At 37.1% G+C, this 20,147-nt stretch overlaps 1 protein-coding gene across 1 annotated transcript; it reads right to left on the bottom strand.

The window, feature by feature from the left end:
- Positions 1-1,275: 1,275 nt before the first annotated feature.
- Positions 1,276-3,460, bottom strand: LOC110698819 (40S ribosomal protein S15a-1). Its single transcript, XM_021876339.1, has 4 exons — positions 3,316-3,460; positions 2,317-2,464; positions 2,067-2,227; positions 1,276-1,711 (listed from the first exon to the last, which is right to left on the bottom strand). The coding sequence occupies exons 2-4, from the start codon at positions 2,447-2,449 to the stop codon at positions 1,613-1,615; spliced, it is 393 nt and encodes a 130-aa protein (XP_021732031.1). The 5' UTR covers positions 2,450-2,464; positions 3,316-3,460; the 3' UTR covers positions 1,276-1,612.
- Between the last annotated feature and the right edge of the window lie 16,687 nt (positions 3,461-20,147).

Here is a 20,147-nt window from a genome sequence, read left to right as displayed (position 1 = left end):
TTTTTTATTTTGCTATGAATCACGTGGTGATACGTGTCACCTAAACCTGTCATAACAAGTTAAGTGATCGATTGAGACTATTTTGAATGAATGACCCATAAAGTTAGGATTATTTAAAAATATAATTCAAAATTGGGATTATTTTGAGCGAACGGGTGAAAGTTGAGATTATTTTTATAATTTTTTTTTTAATTTAACAGAAATTTTCTGTTTAAATATTTTTAAAAAAACAATGTTAAGGCAGCGCTTGAATCGCCAATAATTATGGGTAGTCACTTAAAATTTATTAAATAAGTGTAGGTGGTGGATACTGGATACACACTTGTATAGTTGTATATGTTCTCTCAAATTTTTTTTAAAAAAATTATTTAAAACTAAGTGGGAAAAAAAGACATTATGAGTCTAGGAGACCCTCCTCATGAGTGAAACTCCTAATGCAAACTCTCTTCATGAGTGAAAATCTTAAAGCATTGGAAACTAAAGTAGGCAACAAACTAGAGTTGTACTCCGTAGCAAAATACTATGTCCAAACTATCACCAAGTAAATGACCAACAATTATTTACTCAACTTTTCTAATTGCCTCACAATAGTTGTGTTGAATACTCTAGTTTTCAAAATTGTTGAGAAGAGAATGTGGGCAACAATATGATCAATCCATTGTTAATTACCATAATGTCGTCACCATCTGAATGTTTTTCACGTCTTCTTCAATCTCAAGAAGGATGCCCTTGTCAAGCAGATTCAGCTATGAAACCTAATTTGGTCAGTGTTTATATTTTGAGCCAGAGAAAGTTGAGTTTGGAAGAAATGGTGGGTGGTATCTCCCAAGCGATAATGATGGTGTTTGTTGATGAAGAAGGTAGGATGGGTCGAACTGGAACCATAAGAATGTTCAATAATCAATAATAGATTTTATAGTCCTTTTCTAAGCTAAAGAGGATAGAAGCTAATACACCTAAGTCTAAATTTACTCAATTTGGCCAATTATAAATTTAAAGACAAGTCATTTTCATCATTCCATCATACACATTATCTCAGCATTTCTTACTAGGCTAGGCTAGGTCATTGTCCATCAAAAGCTAAGAAAAACCAAAAGCATGTTGATAAAATTTGTCTCCACTTATAATACCATGATACAAGTTGATCAAGTTCCACATAATGAGATATGGATGCATAACATTACTAACACAGACACATTACACCCTGAGAATCTGAAATAGACGGACTATATTTAAATGAAGATATCTTTTAGGACAGAGTTTCACTCCCATTCCTAGAAGGAACTGAGAATCTGAAATAGACAGATTCGATTTAAATTAAGATATCTTTCACGACAGTTTCACTCCCATTCCTAGAAGGAAAATTGTGCTTCTCAAATTACTCGCAAATTCCAAAAGATTTGGGAGAGTATAGAAAAGGTTCAAATCCAACCGCAAAAAGAAGGCATAATAGCAAAATTTGAGAATAGTGCCTACATTAATATCAAAAACACTTAAAAGCTCTCCCAAATTAAAATCAAACCTGAGCCCTGGTAACTATGTTTCACAATACACTAAGAAACAGCTCATATCTATAACTTAAAACATCGCAGCATTACGACAAAGATTACTCCTAATAGAAGAAACCAAGCACTTTGCCTCCAACATTCTTTCTTCTTGCCTCTTCATGATCCATTATACCAGCAGATGTAGTCAACACAATGTATCCAAACTGAAATAAACCCATTTTATTAGAAATGATTATCGCACTCTAAAACAGAGCAAACATTTAACACACAGGTATATAGGTAATATATCATTCCTCAATGAGGATGAAACGATGGACAAACAATGTACATAGGACAAGATCACAAAGGTAACACAACAGTCAAAACACGCAATTATAATGAGTGCACCCATTTCGAAAGTTATATGACAGGCAGGCTTAGACATATTACCAAAAAAAAAGCCTCTTTATTAACTTACGGTTCCCAAAAACACCCCAGCGATATGCTTAATTGTGTCTTGGAACACAGGCAAGCCTCAATACAATAATGTACACTGTTCAAGTAGATTCATTAGCTAACCTGTCTTGAAGGAAGAAGTCTAGCAGTCCATGACTCAATCTCCTTGACACCAACATCAAAACGAGGACTAATGACACCACACTTGTTCAGCCTTCCATTCAACTCAACAACAATCTTTCCAGATCTGTGGTCATCAACATATTCGAACTCACCAATGTAACCTGAAACAAATTCAGACAGTCACCATTAGACACAGCTGGAAAAATCACAAGCAAGGTTGACCTCACAAGAGAGATTGGAGACAACATACCATGCTTTTGCATAACGATAAGAAACTTAATGATCACTTTGGATGAGGGCCGGATGAGGACCTGACGTTTCCCCCGTTTCTCAGCATTATACATTGTCTTGAGAGCATCATTTAGCACACTGACCCTCACCATAGCTGCTCAATACGGCTGCAATAGCAGAGTAAGCATGTTAGCTTCCAGTTCAATTCAATAAGCAACAGCATATGTTACTTATCCTAACTCCATATTATACATAAGTTATCGATCAAACTTAATCCTAATTCCTAACTCCATACTATATGTACATTATCGATCAAACTTAACCTAACTCCATACTATATATACGATTTCGATCAATCTATGCTATTCGGAACACCCACTATGTTCTGATTTGCACGCTCTCATTATTCTGTATTCCCTCATTCCATTTCATTAATCAAGAAAATTATCTTATTACTAATCCCATCATACAATGGTCAACGGAAAGCGATTCAGTCTGCTTAATACACGCCCCGATATCACTCTAACCCAATACCACATTTCCATTATACTAGTATAATGAGATATAACCCAACCCCATGAAAGCTAAGCCCTAATCCTACAAATATCCATCTCCTCACCTAAATTTCAACGTTCAACAAAATTCAAGTTTCTCCAGTTGGTAAATTAAACCCTAATCTATATGTCAAATTCAAAGATTTAGTATTTATCAGAATCAACTAATCATTTCAACCAATTTATAAGATCTACCAAACATCCCATATTCTCCTAAACATCACGTTATACTTCAAATTACCAAAATAAACCATCAAATTAACAACAATGGGTAAAAAAAACAACAAATTCACATGGTTTATCTATTTTATGCAAACCATAAAAATTAAGCATTTCAATAGAAATTACATAAGAAAAATAAATAACATCATTTCATTCTATCACATTATTCATGAGAAATTTCAAGAGCATAATCAGAAGAACAAATTGAATGTTTGTTAGAGTAAAATGAAGAAAAATGGTACCGTGACGAGAAGAAAGAGATCGTCGAGAGCGCCTCCGAGCAGGAAAAAAGAGGAGAGAGAAAGAGAGAGTGCGTTTGGAGGTATTGTGAGGGTTTTAAGAGGGGCGCAATTGAAATGAAGAAACCCTAACTTATTGACCTGCATTTGTTTACTCTTTTACGAGCCCATTAATTTTTTAAATTGTAGGCCCATTTCAATAAGACTAATTTGCAAATTCGGGCCAGATCGAACCTTAAATATCATACAGTATGTCGTGTCCAAATTTGTAAAAAAAGTAGCGGGCTTTTCGGGTTGATTTCAGTTTTTTTTTTTTTTTTTTTTTTTTTTTTTTACATATCATTTGCAACGATTAGACATTTTTCCTCTCTACTTTATGTCACATCGTTGCAAATAATATGTAATGGAGGTAGTTTCTAAGAGTTTGTTTGGCATCATTTGTCTTTTATAAAACTAAAAACCAAACAGAAAACAAGAAAAAGGTGTTTTCACTTTTCTGTTGTCAGTTTTCAAAATTATCATCATTTTAATAAGTTTAAATAATTTTTTATTCATTATGTGACATATATCATATACTTTTAAAAACCAAAAAATCAAAAAACAGAAAACACAGCGATGCCAAACGAACCCTAAAATTACGTTTTTACTTTTTAGGTTTGCTCAAATATGTCCTATTCCCGGGCCAGGTTAATGGGCTGAGCTAGAGTTGATCACCTCTAGATAGGATAAGTCTATTCTTATTCTTTATGATCTGTTTGACATTACTATAATTTGCCTGTGTTTTATTTTTATTTTTTGTTTTTGTTATAGTTTTAGAAACAAAACCTATTTAAAAAAAATAGAATATCTATACTAATAGAATGTCCACGTGTATTAAATACTACCTCCGTAAATAACCAAAGTCCCTCACAGTAGGGTTCTCGTGAGTCCCTCGTCTAGGGTTCGCGAGTTCGTGATTTCTGTTGGTATTAAGGTCAATTCCTACTGCTTTCTTCGTTATTTATCGTGTTTTTGCCCATGGAATGTAAGTTACTTCTATTTCCTTGATGTTTTGTTTGTTTTATTCTAATAATTGTGAGTCTCCAAGCTATGGGTCGCAATTTCGTATTTTTGTGCATGAGGATCAATTCTTTTTTGTTGCCTTCATTACTATTTGTGCCTTTGTCAATGGAATATTAATTTTCCTTGTGAATTCTTGTGTTACTGCTCGTGATTCTTCCTCCTCAAAAGAAAAAAAAATGAAAATGTTAAGTTGGAACGTTTTCGGGATTAGCAACTCGACGACGGAAAGGACTTTCCGGGATTTGTGTTGGAGAGAAAATATTGTGTTTTTAATGGAGCCAAAATCTGATAGTAGTGTTATGGAGAGAATAAAAACGCGTTGTGGTTTTGAAAATGGTTTATGTCTTAGTAGTAATGGTAGGTCGGGTGGTACTTGTTTTTTTTGGCATAATATTAATGTGAATGTGGTGTCGTATTCTGACCATCATTTTGCTGCTAATATTTGTGATGGTGAGGGGATCCCAATTTGGTGTGCTATTGGTATTTATGGTTGGCCGGAATCGGAAAACAAGCATAAAACTTGGGACTTGATGAAGAATTTGAAACAATTAAGTAATGTTCCATGTGTTATGTTTGGGACTTTAATGAGATTGTGAGTATGATGGAAAAGGATAGTGGTGCGATTAGACGAGAGAGTCTAATGGATGCGTTTTGTGATGCCATTGATTTTTGTGAGCTGATATAAGGGTTGCATTTATATGCGGCAAAGAGGAAACTATGTTGAGACGGTGGTGAGAGAAAGGTTGGGTAGGTTCCTTGGTGATGACAATTGGTGTAGTCTACACCCGAATTACTAGGTCCAACACTTGGCTCGGGTATCGTCTTACCATACTCCGATTTTACTTGATACGATTAACTACTTTGAAAGGGGTAGAAGGAAAAAAAGTTGTTCCAATTTGAGGCAATGTGGCTGTCTAGAGATGATTGTAGTGAGGTTGTTACGAAGGCTTGGAGTGATGGAGAGGGACGAGACCCTCACGCTCATATTGCTTTATGCGCTAAGTACTTGAATAAATGGGTTGCTACTTAATTCAGTGAGGTGAAGAAAAAAATCAAATCGAAGGAGGAGGAATTACAAGAGGTGCAGGCTGCTCATGTAGATGCTTCAATGCTAGCAAGATGTGAACAAATTGCCAGGGAAATTAATGAACTTCGAAACTTAGAAGAGTCGTATTGGTATGCTAGATCCCGGGCAAATAAAATGCGTGATAGGGACAAAAATACGGCTTATTTTCATCGGAAAGCAAGTCAAAGGCATAAGAAGAATCGTACTGACGGGCTCTTTGACTCACAGGAAGAATGACAAGTAGGGGAACACCGTATATAGTCCATTGTTGCTGATTACTTTAGCTCACTGTTTGCGACGAGTAATCCTTCGGGTTTTGAGGCAGCTCTGGATGGCGTGGAGCATTTTGTTTATGTTGAGATGGATAATGTGCTGGATGAGGAGCATAGTGCGGATGAATTTAAGAACGTACTTGTAACACCCCAATAATTCTCTCTTTAAAACTTGTGAATACCCTGAACAATATTCAAGAGAATTAATGGCGTGCTACCGCCATGTGCTCAAATGTTAAGGCTATATCCAAAATTAGCAGCGAAAAAACTAGATCTGTTATAAATAAGTTTCAAAACCAACGAATAAAACCAAATTAAGTATTACAACTTGGAACCATTAAGGCCCTTATTCAAAACTCAAACCAATAGAAGTAGTATAAAAATGAAATCGAGTTTAAGTAACTTCAAAAGTAAATAGTAATTAAAATGAGAAAAGCAACCAACACTCCACTCAAGATCCCACCACCTAAATACGAATGCTGCATGTGTAAGAACCTGTGGTTAATCTGCTCCACAATATTACAAGTGTAAAATTTGGATCGTCACAGGGTCATTGAAAGGCGAAGGCCATGACCAAAGAAAGACACACAAAGCACGCAATTAGCAAAGCTGAGTACATACAGACGCGAAATATAATAAGAAATCCCTAGCATGCTACTAACATTCGATCATCGCACACAATTAAATTATAGACTCAACACACGACACTACTGTCAGTTTTACTAAGACTTCACTAGCTAGTTAATAGTAATTAAATCATTTCATTTTATTCATTGGATTAAGCAATAGACAAGGTTGTCCAACCCATGCTCCATTTGAAACATCAATAAAAGAAAAACCCATGCCTCCTTTCGGAAACATCAACAAAACATCCAACGACCACGGGCGTGACTCCGCGACCGTAGCTAGTATGAGATCTCATCTAACTCCTAGTTTTGAAAAGTATTTGGAATAAGAGACTCGTAGATCAGACGACCTCGAGAAAAGTGCACGGCTAATACCCCGTGTACCCCAACCCCTGACTGTCATTACTCTAGATGTGCACAAATCCAGAGTTTATTGCTCATTCATCTTGCACTTTACGTGATTTATAAGTTTAGATTTGGTGATGACTCATTTGCAAAACAATACAATCAATTCAATATCAATTAAATCAAGTAAAGCAAACTTCCAATTTAATTCTTGATTTATTAGTGACAAGCAACATTTATTATTGATTCCTTTAACTACCTCGGTGTATAAACACCTTGAGTGCATAAAGCACCCCAAAACCTTAACCTCGTCTTATAAGACTTTAATAAACTCCCTCTACTCAAATCAATAAGTCAAAGCTTACAAATTGGAACCATAAAGGCCCTTATTTAAAACCAACCAATAATCAAAAATCCATAAACAAAATTAAAATAGTAAAACATAAATAAGTTCAACACAAAGAACAAATACTCTCAATCACACCAATCCCTTGACAATGCGTATGTCAAATCCCCGAACTTCACATCATCAAGCTAACCTGTGCAATACTGCTCCCCAATAATACAAGTGTAATAATTGGATCATCACAGGGTCATTGAAAGGCGAAGGCCATGACCAAAAGAAAACACACAAAAGCACGCAATTAGCAAAGCTGAGTACATACAAGCTACAACGTACCAAACCTAGCATGCTCAACTAATTAAAGTAAATAAACATACAACACGAATTCATTAATCAAGACTCCACACTTAAACAATTCAATCGACTCAACATACTTGCTAATCAATTCCAAACACTTGACTCTTTATATTTAATTTAATTAATTTAGTTTGGAGTAAGCAATAGACGAGGTTGTCCAATCCACCAAATCATTTTGGTCCCAAATGACCATTTAAAATAAAAGTTTAGCGCGATGCAAGAATGGTCGCGACTCCATTCTCACAAAGTTACTCTAGGATCCCATCTAACTTTCATTATAAAATAAAATGTAAATACCAAAAGAGAAGAGGACATGTTGATCAAACAAGCCTCGAAAAGCCACGGGCTACCACCGTGTACCCCAACCCATAATTGTCAATACTCTAGAAGTGTTCTAGAGTTTTATTGCTCATCCATGTTTTACTTTACGTGATTACAATTTTAATTTATATCCGAATCATTCAAGTAGACCATACATAACAATCATACATCAATTCACTTTTAATCTTATTTAGGACAATGGTGATCACATCACAAATTGACCTTTAATTCCATTAAACTTCCAAATTATCCAAAATTGTTGAACATAGTCAACCCACCTAGCCATTTCGGCTTAATCCACCTTTACTCAACATACTAACAAGTCATGATTGAGTAATAAATAAAATAAATAACAACCTTGTGGAATAATTAATAAATTCATTCCACTTAAACCATTCAATTCCAATCCTTTAATAATTCAAATGTGGTTAACAAACCAATCCAATAAAATATGTTTGTATCAACATTCCATACAAACAATTAATCCAATATAATTCAACATACTTGCATCCATAATTCCATACAAGCATAACTAATTCACGAAAACATGCCTCATAAACATAAATACATGAATTAATTAATATATAACCAAACAATTTTCATCCAAGTGTTCTCTAATCATGAAACTAAATTCTTTTCTTTGGTACCTAAACATGATACTACTTACAACGAAGTAGACATGTACGTACCTCGTATAAACAATCCTTTGTGCCACTTTTAATCACTTAAAAGTCTCCTAAGGAATTATCACCTCCTAGAAAACAACCAATAATCACAAATTAACACTTAAACAAATTTCCAGCAATATAAATTTGATTAAAAGTTCTTAAAACTTCCTATAAACATGTTTTTATGCTTAATTAATCAATAGAAATCCAATAGGAACAAAAGCCCCAATTTAATTAGTCATAAGAACCCTAAAATCCCAATTTAAGTAAATTGAAACCCTAGGTTTTAAAATTATAAAATCTGAAAATTATAACAACAATTATAATCTGAAATTATTAGTTTAAAACATCAAAAAACATGATTTTGTTACTAAAAATATAAACTTTATACTATAAAATCAAAACCCAAAACAATTTAATCAATTCTAAGCAAAACAAAAAAAAGAATAAATAAAACAAAGGAGAGAGAGAGGGGCGGCAGCCACGGTGGTGGCTGGGCTGGTGGGCCGACAAGGTCGCCGCCGGCGGCGGCAGGGGGGTGCGCCGGAGGTGGCTGCTGGGCGGCAGTGGTGGTGAGTGAGGACTCACGTAGGAAAAGAGAAAGAAGAAAGAAAAGAAAATAAAAGAAAATAAAAGGAAAAAGAAAAATAAAAGGAAAATGAGAAAATAAAATAAAGAGGAGAGAAAATAAGACTAACCTTTTTGTGTGGGGAAAAATTTGGGGATGTATGGGGTATTTATAGGAGAGAGAGTGGTGTAGGGCAAGTTGTAAGATTGTGCCTCATAAAATTAATGGGCCAATCAAGTATGTAAAGTGAGATTGACTTTTATTGTTTGGACATAAATATAGAATGAAGGTATGTATAAAAATTTTGTACCAAAATAATTTTCGACCCAAAATTAAAAATTGAAACTTTTGAAATTAAATTCCGGAAAAATACAAATAAATATTATAAATAATATATAATTTCATTTATAATATATTTTAAAAATATGGGGGATTACAAAAATAAACAACAAAGATCAGTGAAAAGGAGTTTTAAAAAAATACTATAGAAAGGAGCAAACATATTTAAGCAAATACAATAATTTGATAACCCAACATGCATGTTAATCCCCAAACTGAAAACATGAGTTTCTAATTAACAAGCAAATCGATTTTAGCTGAAACAATCAAAATGATGTGTTAAGAGACTTAAGACCATGAATCAATCAAATTTGGGATTGTTCATGTTTGCTTTTATCCGTTATTAGGGGTAATCCTTAGATAGTATAAAGAATGTTTTCTCCCAAATAAATAAAAATGAATACAAACCAGTAAAAGAGTGAGGAACTTGAAGAGCAACAACAAGATCTCCAAGGATAACAACACCAGAACACCAGGAAATACTTACATATTTACGTGGAAGTTCTGGCAACTCAAAAGTGACACATGAGTTTAAACACGAATGAGGATTTTATCAAAAGGCAAGCTTAATCTAAATTTGGTGCACATCAATTCCCACATACAATAAAAATAGATAATAATGACTTCAAGAAATACACAAATATACATCTAAATTAAAAATGGCATGTTAGGATCTAAAACAGGAATATGATGAGGGTTAGTCTCTTATATTGTTTCCCATGAGTACACGATAACAATTCCTTGGTAGTGTGTTCTTATTTCTTTGGCTGGCATTTCATTACTTAATAAATGCAATCAGGCCCAACTCCAAGATTGTAACTTTGTAAATGATGAAAAAAGAAAAACAAACACACTAACCACCAAACCAAAATACCATATCACAATAATACAAAATTCATTTATTTATCAGAAGAAAATATGGTACTCTATTCACAAAATGCTTAATTTAGTAATGTATAATAGCATTTGGTTATAAATCCTTGTTTAGATGACAAACAATTAAGAGTTGTACATAAATAAATGATTTTAGTGGTTTATTATGAAATGTAATCGAATTATGAAGTCATAGGAAAGAATAAAGGTTGAGTTCAGACTAATTAAATCTGCAAAATTGATAATCGATAATTTAAAGAATATAAAGAAAAATTTACCTCAGATACTGCTTCAATGGAGGAGAGAACAAGGTACTCAAGAACAGCAACTAAGTAAACAAGGGGCACTTACTCCTATTGCAACTAATTTCAGAAGGTGCAGCTAATTTCAGAAGAACAAAATTTCAGATAGACAATCTACTATCTTCAACAGCTAATAAAAAACCATTGAAGATAATGTTTTTTTTTTTTTCTTTCAGAACCATCTTGCGAGAACCATTCTCTCTCTCTCTCTCTCTCTCTCTCTCTCTTTCTCTTTTTTTTTTTTTTTTTTTTTTTTTTTTTTAAAAAAAAAAAAACCTACAAGAAGCATTCTAAGCAAATGCATAATTAAGCTAAATTTTAGGCATTTTTAGCAAATCAATAAATAGAAGCCAAGCAATAAACACAATGTCACACTAATTAAGCAATCAAAATCATTCGTTTCATCTCCAAACTCAGACAGAACCTAATTCCTTCATCAATCACATAATTTAACCACAACATTCATTTTTACAAACCAAACTCTAGAAAATAAACAAATCAACCCAATGTCAGACAATAACCAAGATCAAATCTTTCACTCTCAAAAACCAATCTTTATGCAAGAAAACTACATATTTTACCATTAATTGACAGAATTAAACAAATATCTGAAGCAATCTTTACAGTATAATTCAACAATCAAAACTACATATTTTACCATTAATTGACAAAACCCAATTCAGACACAAAAGTACAAAACCCATATAAAATATATAGATAAAAATAAAAGTATAATCTACAATCTTTACCCCTTAAAATCAACAATCAAAAGGATTGAACAATCGGGAAAAAAAACAACAAAAGAAATGTACCTATTGCGTTCATAAAGAGGGGTTTTGCAAGGTGAGCTGGGTCCCGTCAACAACCTACATAAGGCAGCACACGTAAACTAGGGCTGAGCAAAACTACCCGAAAAATCAAAAACCCGAAAAAACGATCTGTAACCGTTCCGAAAATTAGGGTACCCGATCCGATAACCATAACGGTTCGGGTACCCGTTCTGATAATTTTTTATCGGGTATGGTTATGGGTATCATTTTAAAATTAACGGTTACCCGATCCGATCCGATAAGCATTTTTTTTTGCTTTTTTTTCCCTACTTAATCCTATTAATATAAATCTAAACTTTTACTTTACTTCATAATCACTTTTATAATATCAATGATTAGTAATATTATTAATAATTTGGTCAAGATCATATGGTATTGTTGTTAATTAGTTGTAAATTATATAATAATAAATACATAATTAAGTTTAATTATCATTATTGGATATTTTATTGGGTACCCGATAACCGATCCGAAAATTCAGGTACCCGAAGTCCGGGTACCCGAACTTATCGGTTCCGGTTATGGGTATCACTTTTAGTGATTTTGGTTATCGGGTACCCGAACCGTTAGAACTAACGGTACGGGTACCCTTCCCATGCTCACCCCTAACGTAAACTACCCTCGGGGGTGGCTCGAGGAACCCTCCTCCGAAGCTTAAGTTAGAGAGTGTTTAGAGAGAGAAAGTGTACTTAGAGAGATATAGAGAATGTAATAACTTCAGTGTCTCACCTCCTTTCCGTTGTTCTTTACCCTCTATTTATAGTCGTACCATCTCCTTCATGGAGAGTTCAGCCTGGTAAGCCCTGCGGGCTAACTCCACCGTGCTAGTGAGCCCTCCTTAATTGCCTTCTCGTCAGTGAGTGCGCACCCTGGGGGCTGGGCGATAGTTCAGTGGGAGCTATCCTATACAATAGGGTTTTGGACCGGACCGGACCGAAGACCAGAAAAATGAATTTCAAGACCCGAAGACCGGACCGATTAATTCGGTTCGGTCCGGGGTGGTCCGGTCCATTTTTTCGGTCCAGACCGATTTATGAACACCCCTAGGAATTGGATTCCTTCTAGATTCTATTTGTTCCAAGATAAATAATATGATCGCTTGACCTTCATTATTTCTACCACTAGTGAGAAGATATTGGTTAAGCATGCAAAAGAGGAAAACCCTTCTTCTATAAACATGAAAAGACTAAGTATACAGTCTATCAAAATAGTGGCGTGCAAATTCTTTTAGATTAACTACACTACTATCTACAATATTTGTTAGATCTCTGTCTTTCAAATTAAAGAAGCGCTCAAAATCTTTATAATAATATTCATTCACTCTAGGAATTACCGCAAGATCTAAAGAAGGGAAGCCTAGGATGGCACCAAATTCTTCGGTAAAGGGCTAATTTCATCACAACCTAGTATAAATCAATGTGTGTATGTATCCCAATATTCTAAGGCGGTATGAATAAAATCAATGTCAAGATCTACCCCCTTAATACCATAAATACCTCCCATGTGAAAAAAGTCGAGTTCTTTTCTCTCTTTAGCAGTTAAAGACTGACACCACTCACGAGTAAAATCGCCAAAACTCTTAATGACTAAAGACATGATTATTTGTTGAGAGGCTAAGAATATAATTAATGATTAATCTATTCGAATTATATAGAGAATAGGCAGATTAGGGGGCTATTTATGCACAAAACTGATGCAGTTCGACTCCTAAAAGGGTTCGGAGGAAACGCACTGCAGCGCCAGACGACAAATTTGTCGCCTGGCGACAGGATATAGCGCGTCGCGACAAATGACGCTGCAATGCCAGCTCGACGTGCTATGCAAACCGTGTTTTTCTAACTATGATTCAAATTCGTACATTGACTTTACAATTTTGCCTTTTTTATCAATCGCCCTATACACATTAATTCAATATTTTATTCCTTTTTCTTGGATATTAATCGAGCTTAATTAAATTTAGGTTTGTTTTTAGTCCAATTTATTTTTCATTTTTTTTCTTTATTGGGGAGAATGTCGGATACCCTCCATCAATAATAAAAATGACGGAAATTTTTGCGCAAAATTAACCACAAATTTTTTGCACACACACATATGCACATAAAAATGAAAAATAAATGCAAAGATAAAGCAGTCATAATTGATAATAGTTTGTATATAGAAATATGTCTAATAAATGAATCATATAATACAGTCGGCAAACTCTTACAAAAATCAAAATAAAATGAAAACACATGTACAACTACGGTGCCGGTGTTGGGGTTTGGTGAGTCCTACTCACCGCGGAAAAAACCCGAGCCAAGGATCACGTTCGCAATAAATAATATCACTAATGCATAAAATAAACATAAAAGGGAAAAATAGGAAATATACCTTTGTCGCATGCTTTGCCCGACAAATTGGGCTCTTACTTGAAAGGTTAGCCTCGAAAACATGAGAGCCTCCGACGGAGATCCACCTGCAAAAATAACTACCGACTTTTAGGTTCGTTACCTCGAGGTTCGACCGAAACCCGAGTATTATATGAGTTTAAGAGTTTTTGCAAATGCAATGCTCTATTGAACTCCTACTCAAGCACTCTTCCCAAAAACCCAAGATGGGTATTTATAGGGAAGAGTGAGAGTGAGAATTTCTATCCCATCAATGTGGGATCATGAAATTCCACAATTTATTTTAAAGTTAAAATAAAATAAATAAGCAAACTAATAATAAACCTACAAGTGTCATTAATACATGTAAAGGGAAGCGAGGACCACTTGGAGAGTAGTGGACCATACTTGCTCCCCACTCCATACTCTCCTTGTGCCACATGTCCATCACCCCACATGCCTCCCATATGCTTGGCCCTAGCTACCCGCGCCTAAGCCCAGCCACGGCCAAGCCCCACACTTGGAGTTGCGGGCTGTTGCTGCGCCTAGCAAGCCACGCACTCCAAGTGCGTGCTGCTGCTAGCATGTCGCGCACACCATGTGCGGGCTGCTAGCAGCTGCTGCTAGCCATGGTGCTCTAGCACGCACCTGCCAGCTAGCCTTGGCTCGGCATGGTGCGCATGCTAGCCACCTATGCTAGCACATTATGCCCCTAGCACTCGGATGCCCGAGGCATTCCGATGCTAGGGGTATTTTGGGAATATTGTCGATTTATTATTATTTGCGCGTCTCGTCATTTACTATTTTTGACTCAACTTCCGACACTTGGTTTCGACACTATAAGCTCAAATTTCCGACGTCTAAATATTTAATACTCGGGCGACTCATTAATTTCATTCGAATTAATTCGTCGAGTCGGTTTGTTAATTGCTTGGGTGTGACTCAAAGGGTTTAGTCAAGATTAAGCTTTAATATTAATTATACATTAATATTACTGATCGGAAGTGGCCTCCACCTAGGCATTCCGATCACTTGACCTTACTGAATATATTAGCTTTCTAATAATTCTAAACCCACTATCAAAATAATACACTTGTTCGAAGGACACCATTTCTTTCAGCTAGAGGGCGCAGATGATGAGGAATGTTCATCATATCGAAGAACATTGCAGACCGAGGAGTATGCTCCTCACCAGCTCTAGACTCGCTAGGAGTCGGAAACCTCAACTCAAGGCCCGTCCACCCAGGCTCACCTTGGTGCTGAATCAACAAAGGGGCTGAGGCTGCAGAGGCTACTGTGATGACGAGCCAAACTCGTACGTCCCACCACCTACCGAAGTAGCTGATGTCGCGCCTCCCTGGCCCATCGGCCCAGTCTGTGCACCCTCAGAGGAAAAACCCAAACCCTCCACCATCTCAGTCCGAGCAGCGTTAGATCGGCCACAAGAAGTAGTGCGACGATGCCTCGAGCCGGACCTAGACGAATCCCTCCTAGCCTCGGGTCTCATCCGAGTACGTAAAGAAATAGGCTGTCCCTGCAGAAAGTAAATCAAGTCTGATGCAAAGAAACAAGAGGATAAACAATATAACATAAAGGAAAAAAGATATCTCCTGAGCAACGTTGTCACGACGACAGGAAGCTATGTTCCTCATCCTCACCAACTGACTCCGAAAGGCATCTATGCACCTCGTCATCGCTGTCATCACCTCGCACGAGAACTGTCAAAAATAAAGTCAGTAACAATATAAGATAAGTATAAATAAGTAGCAAGCAAGTAACTTACCCGAGTCTGGTGACGAGGAATAGATCACTCGACGAAGTGCTGATCCTCAGGAGCCGGGGGAATCATCTCCTCAACGGGGTCGTACACTTGTACGTCCTCTGATAGCTGATGGACATCTGAGGAGGAACGAACTCAGCAGGCCTAGCCTGCCAAGAAAGAAAATCTAAGTGATTAAGGTCCACTTGGGGGCTATCTAGCAAAGAAAAAAAAAGATAAAAAGCATATCGTCGCCTCCTCAGATAAAATAGGGGCCGGAGCTAGCAGTGGCAGCAAGTCCTCCTCGTAGCATCGCCCCGAACGAGCATGAGATCGCCAAGGGGTACCAGCAGGTGACCTCTCCGTCAAGTTTATCAGCATTGCGTCATGGAACATGTGTCGAGGCGGAGGAGCAGGGACGACAAAAATCTTCAAAGAGTGTTGAACAACCACTCTCTAATCGAGATACACCAAGGCCTCATACATCACCTAAAATTAGCAACGCTTAGTGGTAAACTGCGTAGCCAGCGCAGGAAAAGCCAGATCAGCCCATGGCTGATACACTACCTCAGGCTCCTGTAAAACACGTTTGTGAGATAAAAGTCTATTAAAAGGCAATACCAAAAGGACAAAGCGTCCAAAAAGAACATACAAAGAGGATCAGCTCTCGGACATGGGCAATAGTCGCCTTATCACTAATGCAACCTCCCCAACAGGCGCCAATAGGGAGCTCGTGAGGAGATGGTTTCGCCGGCACTAGCGACGGAAAGTACTCGTAGAACCAGATCTACAAAAACAAAACAAGATGAGCGAATGCTAGTAACAATCTAGAGCTAACTTTTAAAAGAGGGATAAAGTATACCTCTACGATTCTCTAGAAGCTGGAGAGTGCGATATTTCCTGTGAAAGCTCTATGATGACAGGAGCCTCACAAACCCTGCAAGAAATCAGCATAGGCCAAGCTGGTCTAGTCAGCTGAAGGTCTTGGAGAGCAGGGAGGTAGTAGAGAAGTACTCGGCTACCTTTGTCAAGAGAGAAAGTCCCTGACAGCAAGATAAGAACAAAGATGCGCACCCACTGCTCACTAGTGGTCGTATCATCCTCAAAAGTCATCGCCAGAGTAGATCAGCGGATACACCGAGCGCTAAGTCGTGACGGCTCAACCTCGGTACGAGCCCGAACGGTTATCGGACCCAACAACTCCTCGACTATCGGAGAAAGGTCAGAAATCTACTATCAAATGGAAGTGCAGCCGAGCGGAACTCCAGTCCCGAGATAAGACTGAAGTCTGAAGGGAAGACAGTCATCTTGCCTAGGGAAAGTGAAAGGTGTTGGTGGTGTCCCAAAAGAACTCCACCAAAGCTCGAACCACGTGGTGGCTCGAGTCAAAAGAGTGCATGGCCTGAGTGGCCCGAAACAAGGCAGTCAGCCCACAAGACTCCCAAAGTTGTCGTAACTCATCATCATTGCGGAATACTTGTCGTACAAATAGCCGATGTACTCGTTGCCAGAGCCGTGGCTACGAGTCCTCCCACTAACGATCCCGCAACGCACCCGCTCAGAAATATGTTTTTCGGAAGCGAAAAACAAGGTTCGCTCATCCCACTCAAGGAAGGGACCAAGAGAGGTGGATGGCTCCTCGCCCTCCCCAATGGGCTCGTGCTCCCATCGAGTGTCTCTAGACTGGGAACTAGAACTGCGTTGTCTAGCCATACTACATTATGAAAAATAACCAAAAATTAAGGCTCTATAGTGTCTAAGGTTCGCCTAGCCGCATGATACTATGTTTGTAAAAACCAGGGTACGTAGTACTAAAACAGAGCACGATTTCAATTCAAGCATATGGCATTTTCAAGCAATCAAACAATTTCTTGAAATAATATGACAATTATTATGACAAATTGTACAAGAATGGCTAGCAAAAACGCGAAGAACAAGCCGCATTGTTCTCACGACCTTAAGGGGTTCAACAATGGTAAATTGTTTGTTTCTCCACCAAATTGAGTCAAACAAGTCTCAAAATACTCCCAAGGCAATATATAAACATAATCAAGCAATTTCATGGCATAAAATTCAACAAACAAAGCAAATTAAGGAAAGTATATTTCAAATTTTTAGAAAATTTGTGAATAAACATGCAAAATACAGCAAAATTTGAGTGAGTTTGAAGAAAACTTACTTACATCAGCAAACTAGATGAACTAAGCTTCGATTTGCAAAACTTTTGAGCAAATTTGGTTGAGAAATGAGTAAGAACGAGTGATTTGAAGCTTGAGGCGATTCGCGAGCAAACAACAGTAGCAAACGCAGAAATGAAGAAGAGAGAGGATTTATTCAGAAATCACGAGTGCAGCATCGGTCGACAAATCTGTCGCCTGGCGACAAGGTCTGTTGTCTGGCGACAGGAAAAATTCGTGGCGACAGCAACTTCCAAAAGCCGCTGGTGCGGCGACAGAATGTGAGGCCCCGTAAAATGGTTATGTGGACCTCGTGCAGTAGTTTGGATTCCTTGGTACGCCAATTATCCCCTCTAAGCAATTTGATATGATTTAGTAATCGGTTCGGTTACAATCACATAAAGTGGTCGACCTGATAAATGATTGTCTCACTTGGCTTAAAGCGCCTAAACATTGGCTCATTGCAAAGGCACCGACATAATGGTTCATAAACAGCAAATGCACCGACATATTGGTTCAAAAGCAGCAAAAGTACTGACGTACTGGCATAGCGGAAGCAAAGTTCAAGCGAGCTTTAAAAGATCAACAAGCGTTGGTCTTCGAAAATTTTCTTCGGAATATTATCGCAACAAATGAGGATGACTTTAAGCGAAGATGTCTTCGACATCGTTCCCTAGCTTGCGGAGGGTTTTCACAAACAACTTGAGGTGATTTCAAGCGAGGTTATCTTTGATCATGTTCCCTGGCTTACGAAAGATGGTCACAAGGCGGTATAAGATCGTTTCAAGCGAAGCAATCTTTGATAGTGTTCTCTGGCTTGCAAAAGACTATCATAGCGGAAATTGGAGGCAGTTACAAGCGTAGCAGTCTTCAGGCGGTATCCCCTAGATTGAGGAAGATCGTCACAAATCAGTTACTCACAGAGACGTATGCTCGACGGTGCAAGATACGCGTTTCTTAACTCTCTTATCTGTTTTAACTAACGCTAGTTTGCAGGTATCAACGTTACAAGAATGATTTAGAATCGTAGAACGTTCTGAATCATTCTCCATCTCTATCGAAACTTTGACTTTTGTTTTTGAAACTTGCGTTTCTCCAAACTCAGTCAAAGTGGGGGCTTCTGTAGACACCCATTTGTGTCTCCCCAATACCAAATCCAGTGATGAATACCTTTCGTGTCGAATCATAATCGAACAAGGTGAAAGTGTGGAAAGTCTAATGTTGTGGTTAGTCTTTATTAAAAATCTCTCTTTTTGTTTTCGAAAATCTACTCTATTTTATGAAATAGCCAATCTAGTTTATTTTGGTCCATAAAAAGGGTCCAATAATAGTGTAGTTGGATTGGGCTCGAAAAGAGCTTTCCAACGATATATTATAAGCCTAAAAACTTTAAAATTGGCTTTAGTGGTAATTAAATCTAACCTAAGCTCCCAGATACCACTTTGTAACACCCCAATAATTCTCCCTTTTTCAACCACTTACTTTAAATAAAAATAGAGGAGAACCATTGGCATGTTACCGCCACGTGTTAAAACGTTAAGGCTTTATCAAAGTATTGCAGCGGAAATCCAACTTAAATCTTAAAATAATGTAATTTAGAAAACCAATAAGTCAAACCTTACAAATGGGAACCATAAAGACCCCTATTAAAAACCAAACCAATATTCCAAAATCCCAAAACATAATTAAAATAGTAAAACAGAAATAAGTTCAACACAAAGAACGAATACTCTCAATCACACCAATCCCTTGACAATGCGTATGTCAAATCACCGAACTTCACATCATCAAGTTAACCTGTGCAATACTGCTCCCCAATAATACAAGTGTAATAATTGGATCATCACAGGGTCATTGAAAGGCGAAGGCCATGACCAAAAGAAAACACACAAAAGCACGCAATCAGCAAAGCTGAGTACATACAATCTACAACGCACAAAACCTAGCATGCTCAACTAGTTAAAGTAAATAAATATACAACTCGAATTCATTAATCAAGACTCCACACTTAAACAATTCAATCGACTCAACATACTTTGCTAATCAATTCCAAACACTTGACTCTTTATATTTAATTTAATTAATTTAATTTGGAGTAAGCAATAGACGAGGTTGTCCAATCCACCAAATCATTTTGGTCCCAAATGACCATTTAAAATAAAAGTTTAGCGCGATGTAAGAATGGGCGCGACTCCATTCTCACAAAGTTAGTCTAGGATCCCATCTAACTTTGATTATAAAATAAAAATGTAAATACCAAAAGAGAAGAGGACATGTTGATCAAACAAGCCTCAAAAAGCCACGGGCTATCACCGTGTACCCCAACCCATAATTGTCAATACTCCAGAAGTGCACGTTTTTCAGAGTTTTATTGCTCATCCATGTTTCACTTTACGTGATTACAATTTTAATTAATAGCCGACTCAATCAAATAGACCATACATAAAAATCATACATCAATTTACTTTTAATCTTATTTAGGACAATGGTGATCACATCCCAAATTGACCTTTAATTCCATTAAACTTCCAAATTATTCAAAATTGTTGAACATAGTCAAC

Source organism: Chenopodium quinoa, unplaced genomic scaffold, assembly GCF_001683475.1.
Source record: "Chenopodium quinoa cultivar QQ74 unplaced genomic scaffold, ASM168347v1, whole genome shotgun sequence".
NCBI classification, from domain to species: domain Eukaryota; kingdom Viridiplantae; phylum Streptophyta; class Magnoliopsida; order Caryophyllales; family Amaranthaceae; genus Chenopodium; species Chenopodium quinoa.
The sequence above is the reverse complement of the archived record's forward strand: the minus strand, read 5'-3'. Positions and strand labels throughout refer to the sequence as shown.